The sequence below is a fragment of the Rhinolophus sinicus genome, linkage group LG09 (genome assembly GCF_036562045.2).
Source record: "Rhinolophus sinicus isolate RSC01 linkage group LG09, ASM3656204v1, whole genome shotgun sequence".
Classification (NCBI taxonomy): domain Eukaryota; kingdom Metazoa; phylum Chordata; class Mammalia; order Chiroptera; family Rhinolophidae; genus Rhinolophus; species Rhinolophus sinicus.
Window position 1 is genome coordinate 48924319 of NC_133758.1, and position 27378 is coordinate 48951696.

A 27378-nucleotide genomic window follows, 5' to 3' on the forward strand; every position below is an offset into this window, starting at 1 on the left:
GTCTCTTGTCATCTGCCCAATATATTAACTTTTAAAGTCTGTATCTCAAACTGAAAATCCTTGGGGTCTTTAACTAAGAAACTTTACCCTAAGGAGTACATCTTAATATAATTAACAGGGCCTGAAAGAATGTTGAAAATCATAAAATTCAAGATCCATCAAATGTGCATCCTCTCTCTCTTTCTTTCTCTCTCTCTGTCTCTCAGAATGATTTCTTTAAAATGTTAAGTTGTCACAAAAGGTCCCTGATTCACTGCAGTGGTGTAGTGCTAAAGACCAAGCCCTAAGTCACCTGACAGTGAACAGTTTATTACTGGAGACTACCCACATGCATTTTAGTTTTAACATTTCTTATAGTGACTCTTTAGCTGTATTTTTCTTAAAACAAAATTACCACACTCATTCAATTCCAATAGATTTTTTTTAAAGTAAGACATTGCTAAATATCTAACAGTGTTAATTCTAAAATATTGTGAATCAATGTAGGAAATGAATAGCAGACATTATTTTTAAAAAGAAAAAAAAAATCTAATCATTCCTCTTGTAATGTTACTAAAGCAAACACTCTGTAGTTAACTCTTACTGTAAGCCACACCACATTTATGGACTTCCTGATAACACCACTTTTTATCTTTTCTTTAGTTTATGTTTCCGGTAGCCAAACATTGTCCACAGAGGCTAAACATGCCATAACTTCAACAGGGTGATCAACTGGAGAATCAGGAATGGAATCAATGTCTTCAACATTTGCCAGTACAGAACGAAGCTGACTAATTTGGCCATAAGACCTCAGGAGCTGACCTATTTATTAAGTTACATGAACACATCTGCAACATGAAGTTGTTATGACTCCTGATAATATTAAAGTCTGTCTATAATTTTACTTTAGAAATCTATACTCTAATTTTACATTTTTATAGGAGTGAGACAAAGCAGTTGAAAGGTTTGTTTGTTGATTGCCATCTTTTAATTGAGCTGTTAACAGAAAAGAGTATGGGGATATGAAAAAAGCATTGATTCACAATGTAACTCTGCCAACGTGTGGGCATGCAAGGGTGAACAAGACAACACTCAATAAACATTAGCAGGGAAAGGAAAGGGAAGAGAAAAAGAAGAAGAGAAAGAAGAAGAAGAAAGCTTCAGATTCTGCCCTCATGGAATATATAATTTAGAAATGAATGAGCAGCTGGCTAATGGCTGGCTTAACAGGGAAACACACAGATTTTGACAATGGAAACTGTCATCAGAAGGTGTAGCCATGATCTAGATCTGAGTATCACTGAGACTTACCGTGTTTCCCCGAAAATAAGACCTAGCTGGACACTCAGCTCTAATGCATCTTTTGGAGCAAAAATTAATATAAGACTCGGTCTTATTTTACTATAAGTAATGATAAAAATATTATAAGACCCAGTCTTATTTTACTATATAGTAAAATAAGTATATATTATATATAGTATATATTATATTTTACTATATAGTAAAATAAGAGCAGATATAATATAATATAATATAATATAATATAATATAATATAATATAATATAAATACCGGATCTTATATTAATTTTTGCTCCAAAAGATGCATTACAGCTGATTATCCGGCCAAGTCTTATTTTCAGAGAAACACAGTAGGAAATAAGGGTGAGGTAGGGGAGATAAAGGGAGATCATTTTACAAGGGAGAGATCTGGCTGTCAATACCAATACAGGATTTAAATTTAGCTTTATTACTAGTGGGACATGCAACCCTAAGTACAATAGAAGCAGCCAGTATCTCTGATGATATATTCTGGTCAAAAATATTTAACTGGAATTTCATCAAGTCTATAGAGCTAAGTTTAGTTTACAGAAAACAAAGGGCATAAAGAAAGATGTTAACAAAACCATGATGAAGCAATGCAACAAACCCAGAATGTGGGACAGTCTGCAAGACAACTGGCCTAGTCTATTAAAAAAGTCAATATCATTAAAAAAAATAAATAAATAAATAAATAAATAAATTGGAGGATAGTTCAGATGAGAAGAGATTTAAGCATAACAATCAAACAAAATCCCTTATTGGATACTGATTTGAAAAATATATATATATAAAAGACAATGGTGGATAAAATTGGGAAAATTGGATACAGATGGAGAAATAGTTATTAGGAAATTACTGTTAATTTAGTTAGGATTGCTAATGGCATGATGCCTATTCAGAACAAACGTCCTATTTTTTAAGATACAAAAAATACTGTGTTGGTACAATGTTGCAATGACTGCATTTCACTTGAAAAGCGTTTGGCAAGTTAAAACAAATATGGCAACATATTTTAAATCCCTGAATCTGGGGGGGGGGGGAAGGGGGTATATTCTTGTCACTGTAATATGCTTTCTACCTATTCAAAAATATGCATAATGAAAAGGGTAAATAAATAAATACATCTGAGAAAGGTTCGTCCAGATATCTGCAAAATTCATTTTTTAACTGAACGCACAGCAGAAATTTTACATTGTGTAAAAGGTAAAGAAATTTCTGAGTACTAATTGTTTTAAATAATCTTAATTTAGTTTATATAAAAACACTAGAAATTACCTAGAAATCTACCACTATGTGTACAGTTGATCCTCAAATAACACGGGTTGACCTGTGCGGGACCACTTATACGCAAATATCTTTCAAGAAATACCTGTATTGTTTCCAATCAATGGTTGGGAATCTGTGGATGCAGAGAGCTGACTGTATGCAGTGATCTATAACACTGTATCTAAGGGACTTGAGCATTAATGAATTTTGATATCGGCAGGAATCCTGGAACAAATCCCTCACTGATACTGAGGGTAGTTAAGTTTTGGGGGAGTCAAAAGTTATATGAGGACTTTTGACTGCATCAGGGCTGGTATCCCTAATCTCTGCATTGTTCAAGGGTCAACTATACCTGCTTGTTTTTGAAACATGCCTGAAGACCTAAAACGGATGCCCCTGTGGAATTCCTCAAGGTGACAGTCCAACTTAGAGCAAGAGGTGTCCCGCTTCAGGATAAAGTCAAGCATGACACATGGAAAGACAAAGACAATAACATGCATTTGAAGCCTACATGTAAAATGTACAGTGTTTTAGTCTGGCCAAACTCAAATAATATCATTGCTAATGATGAAAACGGTAATACTTTTTTCATTAAAAAAGGAAAAGATTGAAAAGATGATGTGAAAACCAAACTTTCCTGCAGAAGCATCCTTTCCACTGAAATAAGGCGGGGCGGAAGGGAAAGGTCAGGGCAAAAAAGGTTCTCTTTTCTCATTTTCTTTAGGTGGATTTGGAAATATTAAGGCATGACATATTAATTCAGGACAGATGGCGGAAAATAATCAGAAGTGTTATTTTATTTATATAATACTACTATGAAACTAAACTTGGAAAAAATGTCCCCTGAGCTGCATGTGTTGCTACCTTATTTACTGTTATTATTGAGATCTAAAGTTCCTTGCACATAAAGAGGCACAATATTGACATGTGTTCTACTTAAAGTCTTGCACATTTTAAAACTATCACTTATTCAAAGAATTATGATTCATCATTAAATTTCCAAAATTCCTACTTCAATCCTACAGTGTACATTTCAACTATGTGTCTCTTTCAACTGATATTTCACATATTTCAACTGATATTAATGAGTTCTAAGACAAGAGCAATTGAATGGAAATAAATGAGAATATCATGTGATGGTTTTTCTCTAGAACTGATAACAGAAATTGTGACAATATCTGTCATCTCTCTTTTTCATCCCTTCCACTCAGATTTCTTTTCCTTTCCCTGAAATTTGGGGACAACCAGGGCCCATACCCTATTTCTCTCAATTCTCCCACACCATCTTAAAGCAGAGGATGCATGTGTGGCCTGAGTCAATTATACCTGCTTTTCCCAGCTTATGCTGAAGGCTTGCTCACGAAAGTACTGGACAACTCGTTTACTCAAGGCCTCACAGAAAGCATGACAAGGGTAAGGCATGGTCAAGAGGTTTAACACTATCCCTTTTTGCTTCTAAGCCTTATTTTCTACAATAACTTTGCACAGTGATAACAGCAAGACAATAAGCTTGAGGGGCAGGAAATGCATGGGTTTTATCCCACTGCATGACTAGTGTGACTGCTGACATCTACCACACAGCCTATATAACACAGCATCCTGAACGAATGACAGTGCCCTGCTGGCACAGCTCTAAGAACTTCAAACTCCATGGAAACAATGTCACTCATCTTTTCAAAATTACCTAGGAATGATAAATGTGACAAGAAGTGGTACTATGTGCTACTTCTGTATATCCCTTAACTTCACCTGCTGTAAAAACAGTGAGAACAGAATGTAAATATGTTAAGAAACCAGGCATACTTTCCTGAAGATTATCAGGTGACTGTGACTCAGCGACCCATAGACCTTCCTCAGTGCTTCCGGCCTTACCTACCTGTCTTAAGTCCATAGTGATTGTGACCCAGTGATATTCTCTCCCGTTCTGAATACTGGGACTTTGCCACCAGTTATTGGTGCCATCGATCGCATTTGATATTGGATGGCGTTCTGTTAAAAGAAAAAAAAAACATGCGTACCTCTCAGTTTTTAATTTAAATTGTTTTAACTTCTAAACTATATGCTAGTGGAAATGAATAGTGGTGCAAGTGAACACAGCATCATGGCTCCTAACAGAAGTCTTCATCACCATTTCAAAAGGTAATGATTCCCATAGGTACCTGTGAATAGAAGGAGCAACACTTGCCTTTGGGGCTGGCGCTGCTGCCATCACAGATCCGGCATTGCGCGTTCCGCACAGGTCGACCGGGCACATGCTCCACCAGTTTGCAGAACATCTCAGGCCCCTGCTCCCCACAGGTCGCATTGGTGCTGATGTGAGCGTTACTGGCAAGATTGAGAATGGCAGGAAACAGGCCTGAAAGTCAAAATTCACCAAATTGGATCAGCCAATTGAAATAAAAAAGATAGGATTACTTCATCTCACTTTGCAAGTAAATCAGAAAGAGATTCTAGGTCTATGTGCTTGGTGAAGGAAACCTTACACAAAAGCAGTTATAAAATGGTTTCATTAACATGAAATTCTAGGACAAGCAAATCTCATCTATGAGAAAAAGCACTGAAGAGCAGTGGCAGAGGGTGGAGATTGACTGTGAAGGCACACCAGGGAACTTTCTGGGATAATGTTATATTCTACATCTTGATAAAGATTAGGATTGCACGGGCATCTGCAATTGTGAAAAATCATAGATAGAATGCAGAACATTTGGATAGATTGGTATATTGCACTGTATGTAAATTTTACCTCAAACAATTAAAAAGATCATAAATAATACTGATGTGAGTACTGACTGAAAAGTTTAGGAGTGAAGTATACTTACGTCCTTCAATTCACTTTGAAATGCATCAAAAAACAAGCTGGATTGATGGTTACAGGGACAGACAGGAGATAAAGAAAGAAGATTAAAATGATCATTATAGAATCTTGGTAGGAAGGTAGGTGTTCATTGTACAATTCCACTTTTCTGATGGAATTTTTTCATAATAAAATGTTGGGAAAATAGATTTTAAGACAAGTTTCAAATAATCCAATGCATGTATTTGCCAATGAAATTCAAACACCCTTCACTTAAAAGAAAGGCATCCATTCTCTACCTACTTTGTTCCAGTTGTCTCTACTAGTCTTACAAGGTCTTTCCCATCATTATCTAAGATATTTTTCACTTTTTTCTCTTTTTTAATGCTTGTTTTCTTTGGTGAACAGAACTTGAAAATATAAAGCTCCAGTTATAAAAATTCTCTTCAATTTAGTTTTAATCTTTACCTTTCTACAGTCCTTTTGTCTCCAGTGATTTTTATCTCTAAGTGGCTAGCTGGTCCAGACTACTCAGAAAACAATTTTTGGATGACTGTGAGAAAAATAACTCCATTAAGTTCTTTAGAGAGTGGCTTTATCTCAGTAAAAGAGGATAATAGCAGTGAGATTATATGAAGATCTAGAAAGGACAATGTACATGATGTTGAAGAGGCATTCTACATGAAAGGACATTGTGAACTGAGAAACAGTATTGAGAGGCGGGATCTTAGCCAAGTGGGGTTTCTCTAATTTACTAGAATTTGATCTTCAAGGATCACAGAAGATAATCTTTTCTTTATAAAGCACATAGAGTCAATATTATTTCTGAAATATTTCCTTTCCAGTGAAATTTGAAAAAGCACAATATAATTTTAGTAAGATAAAAGGAGTTAATGTCTTCCATTTTGATTTTTTAGGTACTGCTTACTTAATCTTTTCAAGGATGTTTTTCTATTATAAACATTTTAATAATTTAAATTACAAAATAAAAATGGCTATTTTTGTAAGAGTCGCTACATTAAAAACTCACCATGCATCTATTTAAAAAATAACTTATTAGGTAGTCTCTCAAAGACTTGCCACATAGAACAGAGCTACCTATTATTAGTAGTTCTATCCTCGTGAAATGACCCTATTCAAGTAAGTAGGCCCTTAGCCTCTCAATAGAAAATAGTTATTGAATATTTGTATTTTAGAGCATTATTATTAATTTTGAAGCATAGCAGACATACACTATACTTAACATGTTATATATATTTTCATTTTTAACTTAAAGTTGGTCATTTTTATCATATTCCTTTAAAGTGATTTAAATCAAAAAGGCTTTATGTGGAAGCAGATGAATCTCTACATTTGATTATGCAGTTTCCCAAATTGTTTTATCAACCAGTAATTAGACACTTACATTTTATGGAATTATCTACTTCCTAAAGTGACATGTAATTCTTGAGAGTGGTACTTAAATTTTTGGGAGGGGTACTTGGGAGTAACAGGAGGAACTGATTGATATTTATTCTGTTTGGTATGGAGGTAAATATTAATTTTCTCCATCCTATATGACCATAATATTCTAGTCATCTGGTTCGAATGTATGTTATGAGCTAATAACTGAAAATACAATATGGTTTTAAACTGTGGTGTTTTATTCTAATAGCTAAAATGTTTTTTCTGGCTCTGGATCACATGTATGCATTTAGATATGCAGTACAATCAACTCTATCCATTCCCTTCTCACAGACCAGTCAAGCGAGGAAAAGAAACCAAGGTCACAGGAACTGACTTAACAATGCATTTCTCTATCAACAAATACTTTACCAGTTAACTTAACAAAAGTTCCCACTTTCTCTTTATTCTACCCCTCCAGTTGCTCCACATCAAGAGAACTCCTTACTTCCTGCCCAAGGCTCCCTCCCACCCTGGAGACCAGCAAGGGCCTCGAGTTACTGGGGGGAGTGGGAAGTAGAGAGGGTAGGGGAGTCATGAGGGCACCATGCTGTCTGTACTCAGGAGTCTATGCTCGGAGTCACTGAGAAAAAGAAGCTCCAACTTCATGAACTTGGAGTTGATGAACTCTCAATTGTAGTCATCAGCCTCAGGTAGTTCTTGTACTAGACATATTTTAAAGAACTTCCATATTTTTTTATCTTGATGGTATTCTAAATATTCTTTTAATTAAAAGAAAGATAAATTCCTACATTAGCATGGTATGTTGAAAAACTTTTAAGTAATTAATTTCATAAATGTATCCTGCTTATCTTTCACTAAAAGTACGTCTTTCTTCTCAGGTAATCTAGTATTTGAAAACAAAAAACAAAACTATTCACTAAAAATTATTCTTTACATATTGCATTTACTCTTACTTCATAGTTATGAATAATTATTATTCCTTGTTACCTGTGATCACATCTGCTAGAAGATGAAAGAAAGTTAGAAATATGTATTGGAAAAAGCATCTTTTAAAAAGAAATTTTTTTATAAAGTCCCTCAGGTTGCTGAATCATTTCAAAGATGACTGAAATATTTCAATAAAGGGAAACTACATGAGCTTCAAGTAGGAGGAAGGATAGGAAATCAAAGGGTGAGAAAGGGCACTGGGATCAAAAACGTACCAAGAACAAAAGTTTGAATTTATATGTAAAAATCAAAGGCAGAATGAAGGCTGTTGCAGGGTACATATGTGACAGAGTTTTACCATTATTTAGCTGCACACTTAATAAATTAGACTATACATTTTTGTTGGGAGACATTATTTACTTTGGTTAGTGTTACTGTAATACTAATTTGTATTCCCCCTCCCCTTGCCCCATTCAGGACACACAATGGAATCATTTTCCTATCCCTGTATTTAACCAGTAGCTAAAAACTTTATAATGCCAAACTCCATCAAGCATGAAATAAATTCCTTCTCATTCACCAGTAGTTTTTTTTAATCCTCTTTCTTCACAGCCTGAATACACTCGGCCTTCTTAAATGCATTTCAGGACCACATTAATCTGCTGGAAATTCCTTTATTTGATATTAGGTGAAAAATTGCTACAAACCTGACAGACAAAAATGCTACCATACACAATTACCAAAGTGTTCAGCTAAAAGACTTCCAGATAGTTGAGTAATTCATTTTTAGAGGTTTCTGGGTTTTTCCCAGTGGAAAATATTTTCACCATCTACAAAGGGAGTATCTAAAATGCTGACTAGACCTGAGACACATTGCAATAACTTTTTTATCAATATTTGTCAAATTATTCAGGGGTAATGGTTCAGGGCCTTAATGTATTAGTATGTAAGAGAAACATGAGTTTTTTTCTATTTTGGAAAAACATTTTTGAGTTCTACAAAATGTTATTTGCCTAATTCATAATCATTGTGATATTCTGAAAAAAAATGATTCGCAATTCTTAATTAAAGGATTGGTGGCAATATGTTCTAGTCATTATTTCCCAGCATGAAGTAAAGAAATATGAATATTTTATGTGATTGAATAATGAAAGTGGCTTCAGGTGTCAGGAATTTCTGTTTTGGAAAAAACGTCAAAGCTACTTGTTCAATCCAGGAGAAATTTGGAAAAATTGGAATTTAAGTTTCTGAATTGAGAAATTTGTGATTTAAAACAAAACAAAACATTCAAGTTCTTTTTTTTCTCCATATATCCTACTCTCACTTCCCTAATCTCACTTTTTTACCCTGTAAACATCTATAAACTGATTAGAGAAGGCTGGTATTAGAAATAAACTACCCTGTTTGCCAACACTCTCTTTGAAACATGGTAATCGCCGGATTAAACAATAAAAAGAGCACCTCAAACAGCTACAAATGGCATTATTCAGTGAGAAAGCCTGGAAGCATTTAATACTAATCCAAGATAATAATATCAAAGTATTCTAATACACCACATAATATTCCAGATTAATAATATTTAAGATATTCTAACAACATGAATTTTAGGAGGACGCATAAATTCAGATTTAGCAACACATCCATATGAGTCATAAAAAAGTAGGTGAGAATGTTAATTAAGTTCAATAAATATTTAATAAGAACCTCTTAGGTACAAAGCACTGTGCCAGGCACCTCCCTTGGACACAGAGATGAACAAGCTGGGCTAAGCCTATCCTTGAGGCTCTCACAATCAGAAGGGAAAGAGACACATCTACTCATAGATTCTGCTACATACAATATTAAAAATGCAGCAATATTTAAAAATAGATCAGAGGAGAGAATTTCGAATAAGACATTTAGTTAGTCATAACCCAGGCAGAAATATGAGTACATGTGCTTCGGCAAGAGCAGGTCTAAAAATCCTTAAATGGCTCCTTACTGCTCTTCAAATTGATTGCAATTTCCTTCCTTTTGTACTTTTCATATATCCATTCATGCCCAACTCATCCTTTAAGCTAAGCCCGGATCTTTCCTGAACTCCAGGCTAAAATAAATGTCGGTTGTTTGTCCTGCCTTAAATCAGCATGCCCTCTCACTGCACTTACCATTTATATGGAGATCGTTAATTTGCTGACCAGTCCTCGCCCCTCCCGCCCCCCCCCACGATTCTTCTCCCCTCACTATCCTTCTCCAAAAAATATAAACAACTTTTGATTAATATGTGAGGTCCTTCGGGGCACAACCATGTCTTGTTTGCTCTAGGTCAGAATCTGGCCCATGTGAATGCCCTATGTCTGGGCCTGAATGAAAGAATGAATAAATGAAGAAATGTTCCTTTATACTCCTGGATTACCAGCAAGTACACAGAACCAGGAGCCCAAATCTAAACTCTCATCCTGGTTCCACTATTAACTATATGCCTGGAAAGTCAACCTCTCAGAGCCTCTATTTCCTCAACTATTAAATACCTCTGTGCGCCCTTTTTTCCTCAGATATCATGATTCCAGAATTTTACCTTAATAGACTCTCAGGTAAATTAGCCCACCACTCTTTCTTTCTCACTATTTGGAAAATAAATTAAGAATAACTTTTCTCCATTCAATGAATGCACAGAATGGTAAAGAAAAGTTAATTTGGTAATTCTTTGATCTCCTTGGATAAAAGAACCAAATAGAAGTACAAAGTGGCATTATTTTCTTTGCTTATTCAGAAGTCACTCTTCAGAACTTGTACCTAAAGAAGAACGGAAGAGAAACAATGATGTTTTATACAACCTTGATTCTAAGCCAGAGAACCATCTGAGGTGGGTTTTGTTTCTGATCTATGCTTATGGCAATAGCCCTTCCTTGACTCTTGCTAACTTCCCAATGTTAAAAACAAGACAACTGGCCCAAAATGGAGTTGCTCGTGCTAAGCCCCATGTCACCAAACCAAGACTTACGGTAATTAGTTTCTGGCTCTCCCAGAAATGGAATCTTAAACCAGTCGCTCTGGAACTGCCTGGTCAGCGCTAGGTAGGTAATCAGCAGAAAGCCCCCCTGCCACCCCCTATAAGGAGAGTAACCTTGCAGTAAACAACCCGCCTTTTTGCCCAGTATAACTCCCTTGTTCCCACTTCCTTCAGTCTATAAAAATCTTTCATTTTGTATAGATCCTCTGATCTCCTTTCTATCTGCTAGATTGGATGCTGCCTGATCAATGAATCAATGAATAAAGCCAATAAAATCTTTAAATTTTACTCGTGGCTTCCTAATAAAAGTCTTCATAAGCATTTCAAAAAGTTTACTCAGTAGAATTTTGTTTTTGAACACCAGCAAGTGTTTATATATATATATATATATATATATATATATACACACACACACACACATACATACATCTTTTGGAATTCTTTCAAAACAGTCAAGTTCTACTTAATACGGCATATTGAATATCTAACCAATACGTACAGGCTTAAAATGGACATGTCCATTCTAACCAGATGTTTTATATCAACTTTATTAGAATTACTACTGCCTATGAAAGATAGGGTTGGCTAAGATGTAAGAACATAGGCTTTTGAGTCAGACAGCCCTCAGTTTGAATTCCAGGGCTACCATTTGCCAACTGGGGGCTTTACCTGTCAGTCTCCTTATTTGTGCAATGAGAAGCATAGTACCTACAGATTTTTATGAGCATTAAATGAGATTATGTGGGTAAAGGACCCAACACAATATCTTAAGGGCTCAATAAATAATTGCTGTTATTATTTTCATATCATCAGTGGAGATCACCAACACAAATTTCCTCAAATATAATTAGACTTTTGTGGTTATATTTCATATATTTGAGTCTCTGTTGCTTTGATTAAATTTTACATAATGTAGTTGGTTTCCATTTACGTGCCACTGAGTATGAAAAGCATCTACCCTTAAATAGAAGAACCCACTCAGCTCAGAGTGATGTGCGGCATGAGAGGCCTGGAGGAAACAGGCCCGTCGCTCACCTCGTGCTCACACCAAGGCAGGGACCCCCTGCACAGAAGGCTGAGCAGGGCAGCCCGGCTCTACTCAACTCGTCCCCCTTCCCAACCTGCCTCCCTCCCTCCTCTCTTTTTCTATTATTCTTTCTGTAGTTGCCTTTGCAACACTGTGTAGTTGAATCCCTGTAAGTTAAATGCACATTGGTAAATCATAATCTTCTCCTTTCATTGTTCTGAAAGCGGACAAAAAGAAAAGAATCTTTGAGGAGGTGACATTTGAAGATTTGCCTCAAAAATGAGGAGCCCATCATGCTCCTTCTCTATGTTAATATATTTGTATTTCTTTGTACTATATTTTTATGCATTAAAAAAACATGCTGATAATAGGTCTGTGAGCTTTGCCAAAAGGGTCCATTGGTACCAAAAGGTCAAGAACCCTGGCAGGGATGGTGCTTCTGCTAAAGTGATGTGAGCGAGGAGCCAATGGTACAGATGACTCTGTTAGTCTCCTTTCTCCCACTTACTGACTCTTCCAGGAACCTAGTTTATCCCTGGACAAAGGCAGCCAGGAAGCCCCTAACATTTTGATCCAGGTGGATTCTGAAGGTGAGTGAGAGGGGCTTGGGCCAAGCCAAGAACTAATGTCCTGCTCAGGTGAGGTCCCAAGTGAGCTGACCATGTGGGCCTCAAGCAGCAGTGTTTCCAGCTCAGGGGCACTAAGTGGAAATGAGTCCTTAGTGCCATCCAGGTTGCTTGGGCCAGATGAGATGCCTTGAGGAAACTAATGAAAACTTTCATATCTTTAACCACTACCCCCAAGGGAATTATAAGTTATCATCTGAATTCTTGCCTTTGGCATTTGAGCATATTTTGAGGAACACATTCTCTATGAATGCTGAGGACAGAGGGCCTATATGAAGGAGAAAGAGGTAAAGATGGAGGAGGGTTTAAACTGAAATTACTTATCGCAGAGCATCTCTAACCCCTAAGATATATTCAGGAACAAGCTGTGGCAAAATTCATCTTAACTCAAATTTTTTTTCTAGGAAACAATACAAATATACCTGTATATTTTGAGGTAGATGTATTTGAAAAGTAAGCATAAATGAAACTGTTTTCCCACTGTTACTTCTGATTGATCAGCAATTGTAGCAATTCCTCACAGTAAGTGGTTCCTTACTCCCTCTCCTTTCCCATGAGAAACATGAGCCAAACACTGTGTCGTAACAGGAGTATACCATTTAAAGAAATTCTATGTCTACTTACTTATTAGAAATTAAAAATCACTTTAATCACTGCTAAATGAACTTGTTTTGTATGTCAAATACATCACTATTCTCAGAATGTTTCAATAATAAAACCTCAAAGCTAATGAAATACATGAAAGTCTTGCTTGTTTAATGTAAAACAAACAGGGATTTCATTTCCAGTGAGAATTATTAAAATGTTACCAGTTAGTTATTTTATTTCTCAAATAAAGATAAATCTAACAGTTGGGGGTGGGGGGGCGTTTAAATGGAGGTATTAGGTTGCCTGTAGACATGGAGCCCTTTCAGCCTGCCATGGAAGCACTAACTGGAGAATGACTGCCCTCTCATCCCCTCCCTCTCCCCCAAAAGCAAATACTTGGTTTTTAGACTAAGCCAATTTAATCATTGATGGCTGTTAGTAAAAGAAAAGCTTTAAGTTATTCTAGAGATTCTGAAGCCCTTTCCAGCACAGTGATTTTAAAAAAGGTGGGGGAGGGAGGAGGAGGAGATGGGGGAGGGAAAGACCCCTATACAAACAGGAAAAAGTCCTAAGAATTTGGCATTTAACACAGTTGATTTTCTATTCTTTTTTTCATTTTTTTCCCTCACGTGGGGAGATGAAGAAAAGTTTAATCTGAGAAAAACCTGAGGGAGTGGTGAGTGAAAGGCCTTAGCATGGTTTTGCTAGAGTTCGATTTCCATAGCAATGGGCTCAAGGTGTCCTTGACAAAGACAGGTTTTCACTGTAAGATAAAGAAGCATATGAGCAAGCAAGGCACAGATACTGTCTGTGGAAAATAGAGCTTTATCAGGGTCCGCTTACTCCTCCCACAAAGGCTTGTTTAATACTTATATTCCATGACACGGCAGTTTTAAATTCCGCATAAGTTTAGCTGCAGAGAAACAAAATTAAGTCACTCATCTCAAAGTGTTTTTCTCTTTTGCTGCCACAAACTTTAAATTGTTATTAAAGGGCAACAATTTAAATACTTCTACCCTATCAAACTCAATATTGCACACAGGCAAACCACAAAAGCAGTCAACATTCACATGTATTTTTACATTTCATATTATTCCCATTGCCCTGGAAAAACACTGCCCCTCCTCACTCCTTCCAAATCTTACAGGACTGAACTCAGCTTAAAGGAAAGCCAAAAAGCAAGTGCAGCCTTTAAGCTGAATATTGCCAGCTCTGTTGAATTAAAATGAAGTTTTATTATATTTTGCTTATATCATTTATAAAGTTTACACTGTTTATATAATTTTTTTAAATATCTAAAAACATAAGTTAATTCAACATTTTCTTAGCCCAAACACTCAACTTTTCTACAAATCCTTCAAGATATTAGTTATTTCTTCCGCTTTCCTCTGCCCCTTCTGTGCTCTGTTATACAGACTTTTCTTCCTTATGCTTTAAAACTTTGGCATCGCTGTTTAGGTGTCCAGGGCCACTTCAAGGGTATGTGATCAGTACAATTACCCTTGGTTTCATCCTGGAACTGTTTGAAATGTTTCATAATTGAAACAAGGGTCCCCACATTTTCATTTTGGACTAGTTCTTCAAATATGTAACTGGTCCTGGAGGTGACTAGTGGGAGCTTCCATGGAGGATTGTCCTCACAAGTGCCCATGTACTTCTCATGAAATCATTTGGCATCGGAGACGGAATCATCACTCTAACTGAGCACCAGTAGAATGACGCAAGGTCCTGGATGCTCCGGATTACAGCTCCTTTTATTCCAGCGCATATCTAGAGGGACATTTTACAAAGAAATTATTTGAGGTATACTTCATCTTAGAGACCAACAATAGGGACATATATTTGACAACTACAGTAAACACTCTAATCAAAGTACATAGAGTTAAATTATCTTGGTATCATTCTCACTGGATTGATAATACTGTATTTTCTCAGTGCCAGTACCATTGTTTTTTTTTCTGAAATTGGGCTGCTTATTTATATAGATACATACATTTAATGTAATAGCTTACCTATTTTTCTTTTTTTCAAAAAGCTGTTACTATGTCAAGGCATGTATAAGAACTGTATTCACTGTCTCCAGCCCCTTGCCTCATATTCACTCTTCACTCAACTTCAATCGGAATTCTGTTCCTTTAATGCAATTTTCAGTCTCCATCAACTTCCATCTTGTCAAACCCAACATGCCATTTACCTTCAGTTTACTTGTCCTCACAGCAGCTTTTCTCAAAAATTATCTTTCTCTTTTTTGTAAACATTATCTTCTTGTGGCCTCCATCACACTACATACAACTCTTGGTTTTCTCTCTCTCAAAGCAACTTGTTGTCAGTCTCCGATAGATTTCCTAGCAGAAGACAGCACATTCACGAAACAGGTGCATTCTCATGGAGAAAGTGGGAAGGAACATACTTTCCCAAAATAATATCTCCAAGACCAAGAGAAGCAATATAACATATGAGGTCTGACAATTAAGTTCACCAAGATGTTGCAATGATATTGCTAAACTTTTTTGAAATCAGAGGGATTATTCATTATGAATTTGTACCAACTGGACAAACAGTTAACCAAATACTGAAAATGCTGCGTGAAAAAGTTAGACAACCTGAACTTTTCACAAACAGGTCATGGCTCTTGAATCACCACAATGCACCAGCTCACACAGCATTGTCTGTGAGGGAGTTTTTAGCCAGTAAACAAATAACTGTATTGTAACACCCTCCCTACTCACCTGATCTGGCCCCCAATGACTTCTTTTTACCTGAACATAAAGGAAATATTGAAAGGAAGACATTTTTGTGACATTCAGGACATCAAGTTTAAAAATGATGACAGCTCCGATGGCCATTCAAGAAAAAGAGTTCCAAAATTGCTTTGAAGGGTGGACTAGGCACTGGCATCGGTGCATAGCTTCCCAAGGGGAGTACTTCAAAGGTGAACATAGTGATATTCAGCAATGAGGTATGTAGTAGTTTTTCTAGGATGAGTTTGCAAACTTATTTGTCTGACCTATTGGGTTGAGGGCAGAGACTTGGGTTTTCCACAGCACATGCCCAACACTTATTTAATATTATTAATCCTAATTGAGATAATGATATAAAAAGGCACCACATATATGGAAAATGAATACACTGGGTAATAGAGTTAGTGGAATCTCAACAGTGGCCAAAATAAAACCAGCACAAGCTTAACAAGGATAAATATAGGACCTTCTACTTTTTCCCCAAAATTTACCTGCAAGCATAACCTTGGTGAAGGTGGAAAAGATGTTACAGTTCCTGGTGATAGCTATGAGAAGAGTGCTATAAAAATTTAACATGTTCTAGGGTTGAATTAATAAAGCCATACTATTAAAGACAGAGGGAGATGACCCTTAGCAGCCACAAATTGAATAACTATGAGTTAACTATGCACAAGATACTCTAATGTTATTCTGTGCTCAACTGTGCAAAGAGAATGTTGAGGATTAGAGCAGTGTTTCTCAAGCTTTATATATACAAACCACCTGGAGGTCTCATTAAAATGTAGATTCTGATTCTGCAGCTCTGAGGTGGGGCTGAGATGCTTCATGGCTAAACATCTTCCATGGATGGCTGCTTTGAGTTCAAGAGACTAAGTGATCTCTTTGGTTTTTTCCAGTTCTAACACTCTGAAATTGGCCAATTCAGCCAAACCTTGGCACAACGATGATCAGACCGATTAGTGAGAGCATGGTTCCTCCAGCAGCTTTCTCTCACTATTTAACCAGAACTATTTAATTTTTCACATCCTACATTCAAGTCTTGGAGACTTTTCCCAACTATTTTTACAGGGAATGCATTGCTTCAGTTAAGACAAAGGTTTTGGGCTTACTGTAAAGTGGAAAAAAACTCCAAGAGCTCCAAAATTAAAGACACAACATATGAACAAGGTCAACTGAGCATCCAACAGGAAAATATATTCAAGCAAACCAGTGGTTTGATTTTTCAGCCCTGTTCCACTTACAGGACTCTGCCAACCAGCCTGGTTCATTCATATTGAAACTGATGTTGTTGAAGACACTGGGAAATACTTATAGTGTTAAAACTTTAAAGGAGAGCATTTACATAGCACTATCTGATTTCTGATGGAGGGTCACCCCTTGAAGCCCAAGCACTGCTGGTTACTGGTATTTTGACCAGTCTGATGTGGCAGAAAAGTAGGCGGCCTCCAGGTGTCATTCACAGAGGTCTGCAGGGAGGTCTCTGCACAAGGTGGGAAGAGGTGGGTTAGAGAGGACAGCAAAACATCTATTTGCGTTTTAGCTTCCAGGAGAGGGTCTAGGTCTAGATGACAGAAAGAAAGGGATGAGTTTTCAATACAGCCTGTCAGGGCAAAAGCAGGGCCATTCATAGATGTTACGGCTGTCTCCCCATTCTAATAAAGAAAACAGCTGGAGAGAAGTGGGGAAGGTCAAGGACACAGCTTCCCACCATAGCAGTGCCCTTGAGGCGCTCTCTCTCTCTCTCTCTCTCTCTCTCTTTTCTCTTGTCTTATTAAAATAAGATTTCAATATTATTTTTCTTTTATTTTCTAAGTTCTTCCCTATATTACATTCTTATGATAATATAGGCAGGGAACATTTGCTTTATTTCCACATGTTAGTATTGAAGAAATCAGAACACAGGCTGGACCACATTAATAGATTACTCTCAAATAAACCATATTTATATACATTTTCTATAATATATTTTCTTTTAGAACAAACCAAATGGCCTACGTTTAAGATACTTCAGTATAAAGACTGTGCTATCATGCATGTGTGTGCACATCCGTGTACATGTGTATGAGGTCAGACAATTATGTGCATGAACTTGTTGCAACAATGTTGCTAACCTTTTTTTGATATCAGAGGGATTATTCATTATGAATTTGTACCAACTGGACAAACAGTTAACCAAGTTTACTATTTGGAAGTGCTGAAAAGGCTGTGTGAAAAAGTTAGATGAAAACAACCTGAACTTTTCACCAACAATTCATGGCTCTTGCATCATGACAATGCACCAGCTCACATGGCACTGTCTGTGAGGGAGTTTTTATCCAGTAAACAAATAACTGTATCGGAACACCTCCCTTACTCACCTGATCTGGCCCCCAATGACTTCTTTCTTTACCTGAAGATAAAGGAAATATTGAAAGGAAGATAGGTATTTGGATGACATTCAGGACATCAAGGGTAATACAATAACAGCTCTGATGCCCATTCCAGAAAAAGAGTTCTAAAATTTGTTTGAAGGGTGGACTAGGCACTGGCATCGGTGCACAGCTTCCCAAGGAGAATATTTCAAAGGTGACCATAGTGATATTCAGCAATGAGGTATGCAGCACTGTTTCTAGGATGAGTTCGCGAACTTAATTGGCAAACCTCATATATGTGTGCATGTGTGTTTTCTTAGGTTAAAGTGCCCATAAGCAGCTAGCATTAAAATCAGTGATGCACCTTCCAGGGGTGCATCAGAAAGGCTGCCCATGTTCCATAGGCACCCACCGTAATGTTCTGTCATCCATCTCCATCAACACGAGCACTTTACTAATTAGCAAGGACAATATCAGAAATGGGTCATTAGTACAATTAGTGGATTGTTAATGACACTATGAATAATATAATAGAGTCTCATTATAGAAATTCATGGTTGTCAAGATAGCTATATAAGTTAAAATATTTCAGAGTGACTTTTGACAAAGACAAGGTAAAGAGGTTGACAAATCCTCCCCTGAATAAAACAATTATATAACTAGACAAAATTTACAACTACAACCATTTTACGACTCTGAAATCAACTGAAGACTAACAACAAATTGGGACACTTTTCTTTATGAAAAGCTGCTGGGGTTCCAGGTCAGACCACTAGAAGAGATCAGCCCTCGACCTGGGGCCTCCCATGCTCACCCAGCTCATCAGCAAGATAGATTACCAGGCCCGGGCGAGAGTGAACACCAGCAGTTTCTCTGCTGGAGACCCGATAGCCGACTAGGTTTGGAGCACAGATTGAAAACACGAGTCCAGTGATGTCATAAAAGTTATAAACTCAGTAGAAAATGAATGGGGAAAGCTTGCAGCTCCGCTAGCCTGAGGTTGAGATTCCAGCGGGGGCAAACTACAGACAGCTGGGCCAGCCACACACTTACCGGGGAGATCCTGGAAACAGGAGTGCCAAAGAAGGGCTAGATCTGCTCTCCATACACCCCAGGCTTTTTTATTGGAAAATAATAAAATGCTTAAGAAAATAGTAGCAAAATTTCAAGGCCAGACCACCGAAAACTACAAAACATTTCTGAGAAAAATTAAAGAATATGAATAAAGAGATGTTTCTTATTCCTAAATAGGAAGACTCAACATTGTTAGACAGCAATTCTTCCCAAACTATCTATAGATTCAGTCTAATTCCTATCAAAATCCCAGCTGGCTTTTTTTTTTAATTGACAAGCTGATACTAATGGAAATGCAAAGGACCTAGAACTGTCAAAGCAATTTAGAAAAAGTGAATGAAATTGAATGGCTTACACTACCTATTTCAAAACAGTTAAAAGCCAGAGGAATCCAGACAGTTAACATAAGAACAGATATATGATTAACAGAACAACATAAAGAATCCAGAGATACACACTTACAACCATGGCCAATTGACTTTTGGCAAAATGCCAAGGAACTTGTGGATTTTCAATTACATATTGGGACCACTGGATATCCACATACAAAAATGAACTTACCATACACAGTTAACTCAAAATGGATCACAGACCTAAATGTAAAAGCTAAACGATAAACCTTTTAGAAGAAACTATAGGAGAAAAATCTTTGTGACCTTAAGTTAGGCAAAGAATTCTTAAATACCACACCAAAAGAACAATCCATAAAAGAAAAAAATTGATAAAATAGGCAATCAAAAATTTGGCACTCCAAACACACCTTTACGAAAATGAAAAGACAAGCCATAGATTGAGGGAAAATATTTTCAAATCACATTTCTGATAAAGAATTTGTATCCAGAAAATATGAAGACAAAAAAAATTTTAAAAATGAACAAAGTATTTAAGCAGATATTTCACCAAACAAGATATATGAATAGCTAATAAACACATGGAATATGCTCAATATCACTAATTATTAGGGAATGCAAATTAAACTACAAGATACCACTTCACAATCTCTAAAATGTTTATAAACAGAAAGACAGACAATATGTACTTTTGGTAAGGACGTAGAGAAACTGGAATGCTCAGACACTGCTACATTTTATAACTGTAAAATAGTGCAGCCACTTTGGAAAACAGTTCGATAGTTACATTTAAAAAGTAGCATAAGCTTACCATATGACCCATATTCCACTCCTGGGAATTTCACTTAAGAGAAATGAAAACCTGTCTACACAGACTTGTATATGAATGTTTATAGCATTACTCCTAATAGCCCCAAATGGAAACAATCATCGTGTCCATCAACTGGTGGTTGAATAAACAAAATGTGGTGTAGCTACACCATGGAATGCTATTCAGCAATAAAGTGGAACAAAGTATAAATACATGTTATGACATAGATGAGCCTAGAAAATATTACTGAAATGAAAGAAGATAGACACAAAAGATTACATACTGTATAGGTCCACACATATGAAATTTCCAGAAAAAAACAAATCTAAAAGTGTAGAAAGTAGATGATTGCTTGGGCTGAGGTGAGGGTGGGAGCGGGGACTGAGTACAAATGAGCATGAGGAAACTTCTTGAAATCTTGGCAATGTTCCATACAAGCTTGTGGTGATGATTGTACAACACTCTAAATTTACTCAAAAAATTGTTGAATTGTTCACTTCAAATTGGTAGAATTTTATGGTATGTAAATACACTCCAATAAAACTGTTAAAACGTGTTGGAGATTCTCCTCACACTTGTATGTACAGGGTATAAAATCATGTGGCCTGTAGCCTACATTCTGGAGGATGGTTACGGCACCTGAGGCTTGATCCCTAAGACGTCATATCTAGTCTGCAGTTTAGGAAGGTTTCTGCTTGCCTGACTTGATTCAAGGGAGAAGTCTGCACACCCAAAATGACAGAAAATCGGCAACTCTATCAACTATACAGAATGTGGCCTATGACCTGTTTGGGATCTGATTGCTAATTAAGGGACACATGTTAATAATGTGTAACATGTAAGCTGGTGTTGGGTCCAAGCTATGTTCTTGTCGTCACCTAGTGATCAGATTGTAGGGGAGCAGACAATTCTCATGCACTTCAAACTTCTTCAGTGTGCTTAAAATTCAGATTATATTTAACAAAATCTTATTTTACTATTATCTACCAAAAGATCCTAAGCATTTTATATCACTAAACTGGCATGGAAGAGTTGACAACAAAAACAAAGAGATGTTTGTTTTCTTTACTAGCTGTTTTCTTTAAACATTTTGGAATCATTTCAATATTGAATTTAATAATGAATTTACAGAAAACTGTCTGATGCACAAATTTTCAGGGAATATTTGACCACCGAAAATGAGGCACATCTTAATTTAGTCAATTATAAAAATTTAAAAGAAACCAAAGTTGGAAATCACTAAAGACAAGGAGATGTTATGCACATATTTCTAAAGAGAATAGGCTATTCTTTCATTCAGTAATAAGTGAGTTTTATCAAACAAAAATCCATCTGTGACATAAATTCTGTATGTCTTTGTTCTGTTCCTGAGAAGACAAAGATCGTTTAGCCCAGAATGCCCAAAGGAGAACAGCTGTTCCCCACTTAAACAAAGTGGTCCAAAAGCAAGCAGGTAGATTTCCTTAAAAACAAACAAACAAACAAACAAACAAACAAACAAACAAACAAAAAACTCTATATGAAAACTCTATATGAGACTATAATAAGAGTTAGTCAACAAATGCCAACATGTCTGAAGTAATGCACAATGGAGTATTCTGAAATCACACTTTTAAAAGGAAACCCCATGTAGTAGAAATGTAGTGTTGGATCAGAGTTCTCTTTCTGTTTACAGTGATACTATTAAGTAGCAATAAGTGGAATTACATTGGTGTACGAGATATTCAGAACCAAAAATATCTCCCAGATCTGATGAACACACTTAGGATTCTTTGCGCACTTCTCATGCTTACTTGAGACACTGGATTGCAAGGACCACTGGTCACCAGTGTATGGAATATTCTAGAAACTTAACAACTACTTGTTGAATATGTGAGTTAATGAATTGCTGGCTTGAGATGCCTAGAAGTCGGGGGCTCAAAATCTAAAACTAAGATTTTGTTAAACATAATCTGAATTTTAAGCCTCTATTGAATCTTCATCATCAGTCAATATTATTTTAATTACAAAATATAATCCCTTTTTCTCTTTGTACTGAATTGATAGATGGACAAAAACAGCTTAATAATATGTTCAAGTTATTAAGCCCCTCCTGATTACCAGATTCTGTGGCTCTTTTCTCTCCATATTTGGATCCCACCTGCAAACACAAAAGGTATCTGGGCTTTGTGATTCTGCTGCTAGGTCGTCCCTGATCATGTGTTCTGATTTAGAATGTGAGCTAAGGACTTGGTTTCACCCTCTGCCCTCGTTTGATTACTCGGATTCTGCCTTGTTCCGCATCCTCAATTCCTATCTGGGTGACCTGCTAATGTTCTCCCAGCCTTCTGGAGCTGTCACCCCGTCTTTTCCCTGCCCACCTCTTCCCAGGAAATTATCACTGTTTAGCCACTTCCCTAATCCCAGCTGCCTGACTCTAAATCCCAAAATAATGACCATTGGATTCCCTTCTAGCCCCTGTTGCTTGTCTGCATTAGGACTTCCATTCATTCACCCAACTAATATTTACAGAATCAACGCTAAATGCCAGGCATTGTGCTGGGTGTTAGAAATAAGAACAAAAATCTCTGCCCTCATTAAGAGACAGGCAAGTTAACAAATAGTTACAAAATGATGTGCTATAAAGTCAGATGTAGAGACAAACTGCCCTGGCTATAAGCAGGAGGAAAACCTAAATGCCTAGGTGGACAATAAGTCATAGTACCACCGGTGAAATAAAGGGCTTTCCATGTACTTGAATAGTATATCAAAGTTCACAGATGTGAGCCCCTATGTCACAGTGTGGGAACCACAGATAATTGAGAATGGCGAAAATAGGGTTAGCAGTGGGTGAAGAAGCTCAGTCTGAGCAGGGTCAGATCACAGAACACCTTGTAAGTCCTGCTCAGGAGAGAAAGAGAAACCATGAAAGCAACTGAACAGGGATGGATGAAAACTTCACAGTCCGTTAATTCCTAGAGAACTTCGGATACCAATGGCTTTTTGAGCCTTTAGGAAACTGGTTTGTTTGTTTTTTGCCCCATCAAACTTCATCCCAGCACCTGAAGCTGGGCTGGTGCTTCCAGCAGAACCTACCCCACCCCAGGAGATGGGCCCAGGTCTCGATTCTGGCTCTGTTGATCTGGGGTTAGTCAGTATAATACCTTTCCAGGTAACTTTAGCTGGGTGCTGGTCTGCAAGGTCAGTATAGGTGGTGTGTGTGTGTGTGTGTGTGTGTGTGTAGTGTATGTGGTATGTATGTGAAGGGGGTAAGGCGGTGTGTGTGTTGGGGATGTAGAAGAAAGAATGGCTCTTATTTTGTTGGGTGGAGCTAGAAGGAAAATAATAAGCCAAACATTGAAAATAAAAACTTCTGAAGGAGGCTAGGAAAAGCAAGTGCACAATGGATGATCAATTAAAGACAAGAGGAGAGAAGGACAGGAGCAGTAGGTCACTAAGGTCAGCTAGACTTGGGAGTCTCCAGACCTGAAAAGGTGCAGATTGGATCAGGAGAGAAGGAGGTGGCCCAGATAATCCCAGATGAAAAGGTGCCTGTGGCTTGTCCATTTAAAGGGATTGGGAAGGAGGACACGGCACCAAATAATGCCTGTATGTGGTACATACTTAATAATATTTAGATGAATTAATTAAACAATGAAAAAATAATTTGATCAACCACTCAACCCTGCAAGGCCTGATCTCATCCCAAGATATAAGGGACTCTAAATGTCACATTTGATCAGGGCTATTTGATCAAATGATCAAATGTCACATTTGATAGGGGTTACTACTAGGTACTGCACCCCCTTCCCATGCCTGCATTGCTATGTAATTGCAGTCACTGCACAGCAAAGCTAATGGAGTTAACTTAGTGTCTCCTAACCCAGGATGCACAGTGGACTAAAACCCTGGGGAGCATTTTAAAATGCAAATGACGGGGCACCACACAGACCACATAAATTATAACATCTGGGGTAGGTCCTCTAGGAAGTGATGTAATTAAAATCCAATGTGCAATCCAGAGAGAGAACTTCTGTATTAGCTGTGCCTGTTCTAGAGCACACAGGAGAGCTAGCCAAGCAGATGAGCTGTGATTTCCCCACGAAGGAAAGGAAGCTAAGGAATTATCATCATCTAACAAGCTGTTTGGTGTAGAAGCGGAGCCTGCAATTCCAGCTCCTGCTGAGGGCCTCTCAGCCTCTCCTCTCCTTGCCTTTCCCTGCCCCACAACTTGGTCTACTCATTTCAACATGAACTTGCATGACTGTAAGCAAGTGAGATATAGATGGTAACTTCCATCATTGTGACTTTAATCCCTCCACTCTTTCTTTGACTATTATTTCTTATGGAGAACTTTTTTTGTTTTTTTGATATATGTACTTTTCAGTTCTATGAACTTCAAAAACCAAGAATACTAAGAAATATCTTGGAATTATAGTGAGAAAGACAGCTGAAAATGGAGTCCAAGACACACTAGACTTTGTACATCCCTGACTCAGGGTCCCAATATAGTTCAGTGCATGAATAAATGAGTGAGCAAACACAAGAAAAAAATTTTTTTAATTGAATAGAAATGACAATCCCACAAGAAAATATTTTCTATCCCAAAAATGTATGAGCTAATTAAAATGCCAATTCCTTTAAAGAAAAGCAATGGGAGCTTCCAAAGGCATTTCACATGTTAGTGCATATCTCGAACTTTTTCCCCACCCCCAAACTTCTAGAATGAACAAAAGTGTGCTGATGAAGCCAGGAGGGAATTGTAAAGAGTTGGGAAAACTAGATTTTGTACAAAAGCAAAGATAGTGTTTGGATGAAGGGGGTCAAAAAGTACAAATTTCCAGTTATAAAATAAATAAGTCATGGGGATATAATGTACAGCATGGTGGGTATACTTAATAATACTGGACTGCATATTTGAAAGTTGTTAAGAGAATAATCTTAAAATTTATCATCACAAGAAAACAATTTTTTTGACTGTGGTGATGGATGCTAAGTAGACTTATTGTGGTGATCATTTCACCATATATATACAAATATCAAATCATTACATTGTACACCTGAAGTTAATATACTGTTATATGTCAATTATACCCCAGTTTAAAAAAAAAAAAAAAAAAAGAACGCCTGAATTAGAGGTTCAGAATAAAGGGGCTGGAAGCATAGACACTGGGAATTTTGAGGGATGGGGAAAGAGTGCTAACCTATCACAGGACACAGCAACAGGGACGGAAAGTAAGCCAAGTGGCAGAGATAGTTCTGGAAACAACTATTTAAACTAGAAACCCAAAGGGTCTGCTTGAAGACCAACTGGAAAGGTCATTACATCTCTGGATACCAAAATCGGAATAAGGTTTTTGAAACAGATTCCAGATGCCACCTAGACCTGCTGAACGGTATCCCCTTGGGTGGCATGACATGTAGGAGCCTGCAGGACCTCATGCCCTTAGGGGCTGGGCTGGGCTTGGTAAGGGTTTTATGGTTGGTGAGGCAGCCCGGCCACTTCTGGAGCATTAGTGGGTGTTACTGTCCTCCCACTGCCAAAGGCTCAGGTCTTAGGTACTAGAACCCTGTGCCCTAAGTTATCTGTGCATTGAAAGAAATGCTGGGAGCTAAGGTTTTGATCTTTAAAGGAAAAAGGCCCCTTCTTTTAGAGCTTGACTGACTACATTCAGGGCGAGCCATCTAAAAGAGGACCAGATGGCAATTCTGGCTGAAGAAGAACTCTGACTTATCACAAACTACAGCACAAATTCAGAAACAGGATAGTTGAAAAGGCCATAATAACAGGGCTGTCTGAGGGAGGTAAGCTGCAGGCTGTGCAAGGGTGGTCAGGCTAGGCTTTAGGTAAGAAATGGGGGGCGCAATTCAGGTGAAGGAGTAATGGGAACAAATCATGCAGCTGAAAATCAATACACCACTTGCAGTTAGAGAGGAAGTTGATGTTCAGGATAGAAAGGTGTGGATGAGGGATAGTTGCCTGGGACTGAATTGGGAGGGATTACAGGGGGCGGCCGCCTGTGGGCAGGAGTAGGAACCCAATGCAGCTGAGGGGTGCATTATGAAGGCAGTGCTTTAGCAGCGTTAGCCCAACTGCCATGTGAGCCTAGATTAAGGGAAAGGATGCCAGCATCAGAGACTCATTAGTAGTGGCCGGTTGTAGTAATTGAGACGGCTGGTGATCGTTTGCAGTGGTAAGAGAGAGAAACAAAAACAAATCAGGGTATGCGATGTCAGAGGGATAGTGGATGGGGGAGGGGGTTGACACAGTGTGCGGGATATAAATGATAAACATTTTTGTGCACCTGAAACTAATTTAAAAAAAAGTGAATGAAGGGTGAAAAAGGAGAAGGGATTAAGATGTACAAATTACTAGTTATAAAAACAGTTACAGGATGTAAAGTACAGCATAAGGAATATAGTCAATAATATTGTAATAACTATATATGGTGTCAGATGGGAACCAGACTTATCAGGGTGATCATTTCATAACTCATATAAATATCTAATCACTATGTTGTATACCTGAAACTGATACAATATTTTTTTAATTAAAATTTATTGGGGTGACAATGGTCGACAAAATTACATAGGTTTCAAGTGTACAATTCTATATAATATTTTGTCAACTATAATTGAAAAATTAAAAAAAAAATTTAAGTGAAAAAAATCAGGGACTTATTTAAAAGAAGAAACAAAAATTCAGAAGGACAATTTGGACAAGGAGATACAAAAAATGAAAAGGAAGATGAAGCCAAGGTCACCAAAAGAATGCCATGAACTGGGAGAAATAGGGAGGGAGTCATTGGAGCAGGAAAGAATTCCTGTGCTGGAAGTGTGACAACAAAATGATCTCTTTTTGTGAGTAAAATTTTGCCATTACAAAAAGGTTTGAAAACATTTAAATGTGTGGTGTATAATAATCAGTATTATGTTGTGAGGCTTTTTTTTGTCCTTTCTAAATGTTCTCTTTTAACTAAAGATGATCTGCTAAACTTAAGCATCTTCTTTATTGTTGTAGAGAATTTCCTGGGGTTCTGGCAGGAAATTATGGAGCAACGGAACAAAATGCAGGAAATTCTTTAATGGAAAAAGATGGCATTTTCCATAAATACTGATTTATCTAAATTTGACATTCCCACCAA

The 27378-nt window shown here is 37.3% G+C and overlaps 1 protein-coding gene across 1 annotated transcript in view; it reads right to left on the reverse strand.

Moving 5' to 3' along the window:
• The window catches only part of LAMA1 (laminin subunit alpha 1), a 160682-nt gene that overhangs the window by 127197 nt on the left and 6107 nt on the right, over nucleotides 1–27378 (reverse strand). The window contains exons 2-3 of the mRNA XM_019755789.2: nucleotides 4752–4922; nucleotides 4443–4555 (exon numbers count right to left, since the gene is read on the reverse strand). Of these exons, the coding sequence (XP_019611348.2) occupies nucleotides 4443–4555; nucleotides 4752–4922 (284 nt within the window). The remainder of the gene's footprint in view (nucleotides 1–4442; nucleotides 4556–4751; nucleotides 4923–27378) is intronic.